The 6,483-nt window shown below is 44.6% G+C and overlaps 1 protein-coding gene across 4 annotated transcripts in view; it reads right to left on the bottom strand.

Moving 5' to 3' along the window:
• Positions 1-3,388: 3,388 nt before the first annotated feature.
• PHACTR1 (phosphatase and actin regulator 1) overlaps positions 3,389-6,483 on the bottom strand; it is a gene marked incomplete at its 5' end in the record, with an annotated part of 312,028 nt that continues 308,933 nt past the window's right edge. For all 4 annotated transcript variants that reach the window (XM_081996841.1, XM_081996842.1, XM_081996843.1 and 1 more), the window contains one exon: positions 3,389-3,582. In XM_081996841.1, coding sequence (XP_081852967.1) covers positions 3,502-3,582 — 81 coding nt within the window. In that variant the 3' untranslated portion in view covers positions 3,389-3,501. The remainder of the gene's footprint in view (positions 3,583-6,483) is intronic.

Here is a 6,483-nt window from a genome sequence, read left to right as displayed (position 1 = left end):
GAGCTCTACTTGGTCAGTTTGTGTGTTACACCACTATAATAAAAATAAATTAAAACCAAACCAGAACATCTCTGAATGTAAGCTGTCCTTACGCCTCAGCTGTGGGTACTGGTGACAAGTCCCACCATCCATACCAATGCACCAATCTCCTTTTGTTAGGCCAGGTCACACAATCTGTCATGCTTTTCTCAGTATGACTTTAGGATCAGTTCTTCAAACACCCGATACAGAGAGGATAGATATCCCTCATAGAACCCCCAGTTCCTCTTGTCATGTGTCCCTCTGCAGAGCGGGCGGAAATCCCAGCCTTTCTTGCTGCTGGGCGCGCATCGGCTCCCACAATCATGAGGCTTGGGTGTAAAAACAAATTACAAGCTGAGTGAATGCCATGCAGTGACCATGAAGAGATGGGTTTTGCTTGCTTGTCCTCAACATTCTTGTCGCTTACTGCTGATGGGTTCACAACTGGGTTTAGAAAATCATATTTGAAACAGATGAAAAACAAAACAGTTGCTAGAACTGCACCAGCCTTCAGCAGGGAGTCCTGTTCGTTACCGATGATGCCTTTTTCTGCTTGGGAGCCAACAATGCCTATTGACTGGCCATGAACTTCTCCAGGGGAAGAAATGCCTTTCTAGTCAGGCATATTCACAAATGGGCTGGCCTGTAGAGTAGTTTTGCTCCTTCACCATCCTCATAAGGTGCTCACAGCCTGGAAGGAGTGTTTGGTATAAGTGCTTTAGTGCCATAGGTACTGGTCTTCTCGAGACTTCACCCAGGCCAGTGATGCCCTGAACACCATCTCAGGGCTCGCTGGAGTTGATGACAGAGGCTTATCAGGATGAGGGGTGCCTGAAGACAACATGGATGAACCAGCAGCTGGGCTTGAACGTGTATGGCAAATCCACATGCCAGGAAAGTCTTACACATGGATGCTGAGTCTTGGCATGATTCCCACCAGGGGTATTTTCTGTTATTGAAGCTTGAACCAGCAGGTCTGATGCTGCTGCAGTACCCATCACATGTAAATACAATTTTCCTTTTTTTGTATTTATTTTCCTACTTTTTTTTTTTAAAAAGGCAGTTCGGAAGATTTACATTGTACGTAACAGGGAAGTGAATAATACCAGCACTTATGGTTCCTTTTAGTTATGTTTTGAAGATGGCATAGTAGTTGGGTAGAATTGAACTGCTACGGTCTGTGAAACCTAAAACCCAAGGGGAAAAAAAAAAAAGATAAATGGTAACATCCCCACATGCATATTGTATGTAAAAAAACCAGAGAACTAATTGCTACAGTGACACAATCAGGCAGCTCGATTCCTGAAGCATTGACATCAGCAGTGCTTGCACTGTGGACCCGGAATAGACACTAGCACTTCCTTGGCCCTCGCCAGACTCTCAGTGCATAGGCGTAAGCTGTTTGCACCAAAATCCACCCAAGACACTGGTACGCTTTGGGTTCGCCCTATTGGATCCCTGAATGAGTTATTTCAGATCAGTTTCCTGATCCTCTTTCAGACCACACCATGCCCAATTCCACAAAAACTGTCTGGTTTAGACGAACTTTATTCTCTTCAGCCAGAAAGATTTACATACAGTTCAAGTATGATTATTTCTTAATGGCTGAGGCTAAAGAGACAACTGGAGCTAAAATGGCCACCCTTTCTGCAAGCACACCTTGTGCCAGGAGGCTGGGGTTTGTCAGCTCTGCAAAGGTTTTTTTTAAAGCTTTGATTTTTCACTCTATCTTGAATTAATTAATGTGTCCCACTAGTAAAGCAACACTCAAGTTCTTTGCTCAGCTCATGCCTCTGCTTAACGACATGAATAGCTCATTACCTTGCTAATGATTTTATAATGGTGATTTATCTAAGTTTGTTTAAGGGAATTACTCTATTTTGTTTAAGCATGCTTCCTTCAAGTGCGTGTTTCCTGAGGCCACTTGTTTAACCAGAAAGTCCTGCTGAACTTCAGACAAACCCTTGCTCCAATTTCTATTACATTAGCTACATCACCCAGTGTGCCTGGCCCAGACTTAGAGAGCCAAAGCCAAAGCCAATTGCTTTCAAATACAAACCGAGTCACCTCAGAGGGTCACTGCTCACCCCAACACTGGAAGAGAAGCAAAATGCTGCCCAGAAACCTGTGAAAGCCAAGCAAGCTGGAGAGACCTCTGGAAAACTAAACCCACCTCTATGTTTGTGGGATGGTAAAGGCCTCATAGAAATCTATGGAGCTCTCAATGGAGCTCAACCCCTTGTAGCAACAACCCCTTTAAAACAGCCTCATCCTTTCTAAATTTGTCACCGCTCTCCTGGAGGAGTGAGCCAAACGTCCCTCAAAGGCTCAGTCACCAGGTCAACAGATCTAGGCCAACTGCACTCCCTAGAGCTTCTTCCAGACCCTGTGGCTCAAAGGCAGCCGGCTTGTCTCTAGCAGCACTCGGTTATTGCAAAGCCCAGTGCAGCCATCCTAGCACATGCCAGGAAGTAAAAGGGAGATCGTTTCTGCAGGGCAATATATGCATAATACATGTGGTGAATTTTAATATAATTATTAATTCATACACATAAAAATCCCTTAATACAAAATTAATTTTGCCTTAATCTGTATTTTTCTTAAAAGTGTTAACTGCATTTTTTATGAGCACCTCGCTGATGAACCTATTAATAGAAGGGCAGCTCCAGTTTTGCACCAGATCTCACTCTCACTTGTCTTCAATACCTAACGCTTGTTTTTAACGTCTAACAGTGAGCGTGGGTTAACGTTGAATTGCAAAGGCCTGACTTCAGCTGAAACGCCAGGAGTTCAGCTCATCTCGGCATCAAAGCCAGGACAGACTCAGCACAGGCTGTGTGAGGGGACGTGCTCTGACCTCCCAGTGTGCCTCAGCCCCAGCCTGTCGGAGGGGAGAGCTGGCAGTTTGGGGTCATGGATAATTCATTCAGTCTCTACCTTTTTAACACCCGAAAAAGCCTAAAAGCATAAAAAATAGCGCCTCTCTTTTAATGCCAATCTTGCTCGTTCCCCATGCGCTGCCTATGGCAGGACGTGGAGGACGGCACTGAGAGATCTGTGCATGGGATGCGCGTAGCGCCGAGCAGCCATCCACGCAGCGGGATTTGATTTGCGCTCACTCATTGATACCTTGCTACCTACCGGCTCTACAAGTGTTCCCTGTCCTCCTTCAGACACCCACGCTGTTTACTTTTGGTATCAGAAGAACAGACATGCAGCTAGAGCATGGTGATTTAAAAAATAAAATCAAAGGAGGTAACACTTTATTAAAGTGTTAATAAATAAAGTGTTAATAACATGCCTGCATACCACCATGTAATGGGGCAGCATGAGTTCATCTGTGTGAGTTTCTTTTACAGCCTGTAATTCTAAATGGTGTTTAGATCTCATGGCGTGTTCAGAGGGTCTTGGAGAAACAGCTGCTGGTTTTTTTTTTTTGAAAACCGTATTCATTGATAGTCTTAAAAAATTAATCCCAGCTTACCTTGTTAGATGCCTACTTAATTCATGAACTTCCATTTCAGTGCTTTTAAATTCATTAAGCTCTTTTCGAATGGCTGCCTGCAAAGAAAAAATAAACTCATGAATGTATAAATGAGAGAGTTCAAAGTAAGTTCACTTTGTTCTCAAAACAGTATATTAAAAGTGAAGCAGATGATAACATTATCAGAGAGAGAAAGAAAAACATAAAAAAGATCTTAAAATGTGAAAAGGAAAAGAACTAAACATTCTAAATCACATACAGGGAAGATATAAATGCTTTGGTTGAATGGATCAATTTGAAAGCATATCGTAGACAATGCAGATACAGAACCTGATTCTGGCTTATTATCTAAACACTTTCAGGTACAAAATCCAAATTAGCATAAGCATCAGAAAAAAAATGTGCACCAGAGTTTCTCAAGCACTGTGATCTGTTTCAGAGCTGGACTGTGAGTAAACTGGGCCTGGATCCTGCCCGACTCGTATTTGAGATGTCTCTCGCCTTTATGCGGTCCTGAATCTCCTCGGGTGACGTTACCTCATGTGGCTGAGCCTACCCGGGAGGGAAAGAGGGATGCCTGGCTCCCTGCCCTCCTCTCTGCCTCGGGCCGTGCCCCTCTGCCCTCCTCCTCCCTTCTGGCCCGGCTGTGCCATTTGCTGAACGATCCAACGCAGAAAACTAGCCACGGACACTCGTGTTCAGCACCAGCAGGAGACCCAGTTACCTACAGCCTCTGCAGTTTGTCCATGAAGGAGAAGAAAACCAGGGGTGACTGGCAGGAAGAGAAATATTGAAGAATTAAACAAAAATAAAGAAGGGATGACTTGTGGAGGGACTCAGCTTCGTGGTGGAGAGGGTGCTCAGCAGAACTGGCTCAAGTCCCAAACCCAAAGTCGAGATTTCCGACAGCCCTGTGGTATCTGCAGCTCACAAGTGGGCCTTGCCACGCGCGTTTGGAGAGGACGTGCATGGTGGCTGCTGCGGCTGGATGCTCCCACGGGTCCCAGGCGTGTGCCACTGCCTTTCTGTGTGATGCTGAAATCGGCATCAGCGGCTGCAAGTGGCTGCTCCAGGCGGTGGTACTCCTGTCTGTCAGGAACCTTCTTGATGAAGGAAATCTAAACTAGTACGAACAGCACGAGCCCAAAACAGGAGTTTTGCAGTAGCCACTGATCCAGTCACCAACTACTTTTGCAAGCCCCAAGGGATAGGTTTTCTGAGTCTGATCTACAGAAAAGGCCCCTTGTGCTCTTTCTGCACAGTTTTGGTTTTTTATTTACCTTAGAAATGTCTGTCAGGCTTTGCCCCCACCTATGCAGCAACTCGGGGGCCTACCTTCAGCAGACTACTTTGCTGCTTAAGTGGCTGTGAAGGAGGCCACGCGGGCTGCTGCCTCCCACAAGGTCCGAAATCTATCCCCCCTGCATCCTTCATCTGTTGGAGAGATTCAGAAGTGCCCTTTTATTCCTCCAACAGCCAGACCTGGTAACGATGAAGTCAGACTGAGGCAGTTCCCTACATCCAGCACACAGAGCAAGATTTACTGACAAACAGAGCAGTCCACAACTAAAATCTATTTTTGCAATAAATCTATGCTGTGCTGACCAATGAAGATGGTTATTGAATCAAAGCTCTGGAAGAAAATAACCTGTTATAGGATGTGGCAGCTTTGCCAGAGTTGCTTCCAATTTGTCTGGCTATTTTTTCTAACACTGCACGCAGCAGTGGGGAAAAACAGGTCATCTGAACGGCAGAAATAAGAAAACTGCCCACATGACCCAACCTCCCTCCAAAATATATGTTTCCTTATGCCATAAGGGGCATTAATAGTAGAATGACAAACATTTCTTCTTCTTCTTCTTCTTCTTCTTCTTCTTCTTCTTCTTTGCTGAGAAAAGATTCATTTGGAGAACTTAAGCCCTTTACTCTGAGTATTGACTTTGCACATGCATTATAAAAAAGAAAAAGTGACCTCAAAGTACTTTGCCTTAATATGAATTCTTTACCAAGCTACATTTAATCATGGTATTTAATACTTGTTCTTTTCACAGACACAGGATGAGGAAGGAACTCTGGACACCAAATCTTCTGCTTTCCCAGCTGAAGTCTCTCCAGGCCTTTCATTCCAGACAGGGATCTCTCAAAGGCTGCAGAACCAGCTGGAGATTTATTCCCTCCCTTATCTACCAATTGGGAGAATAAAACTAAGTCAGTCAGTCAGTTGACTAAGATCTTGTCCAATATGGTGCAATAAAATGGGAAAAGCTAATTTAAGCCAGTATATTGTGGTCTGTGGACAATCCAGAGGAAGTTTTTCTTTTTTTCAGATCAGTTTATGCTACATTAACTTACCCAAAGCTAAACTGAAAGAAGCCCTCTGTCAAGGAGAAAAGGAGTGGACACAAAACTATACAAGTCCTTTGGTTTAATTATACAAGTATAACTGGCTGCCCTTTCCTCTGTGAATAAAACCAAGAGCACCATCAATGAGTGGCATGGTCAGGAATCCTTCTTCTGCCTGTAACCACTGGACATCATGGTCTCCATCGCTGTATGAGTCCCACAGCCAAGAAATAGGAGTTGAATCCAGGTACCTGAAAGTCTCTAAAATTACATGGGCATCACAGAGTGACTGTAAGCATGGGAATCACTGACCAGCCCCGTAGTCCTCTTTTCTTACAGCAGCCATAAAATGTTTAAATCTTCTTCCTGAGGCACCATTAAGACCCTAAGGATGTGACTGATATAATTTGCCAGCTATTTAACCCCTCTGCCACCAACGCCAGCACCAGAGACACCACTTGGTGAAGGTCCTACAGCTGCTCAGAGGACAGTGCCATCAATACCAAATGCACGGCTTTCCTTCATCTGCAGGGCTCATGCGATTTCAGTTTAGTGCTTAAAATACTCTGTGGCAGAAATCCTGAGTAAAGGCCCCTGTTGTAACACACTAGAGAGAAGTAACCTGGCTGCGGTGG

This window comes from Phaethon aethereus (genome assembly GCF_964289735.1).
Source record: "Phaethon aethereus genome assembly, chromosome: 2".
NCBI classification, from domain to species: Eukaryota; Metazoa; Chordata; class Aves; order Phaethontiformes; family Phaethontidae; genus Phaethon; species Phaethon aethereus.
Note: the sequence above shows the minus strand (reverse complement) of the source record. Positions and strands in the feature narration are given on the sequence as shown.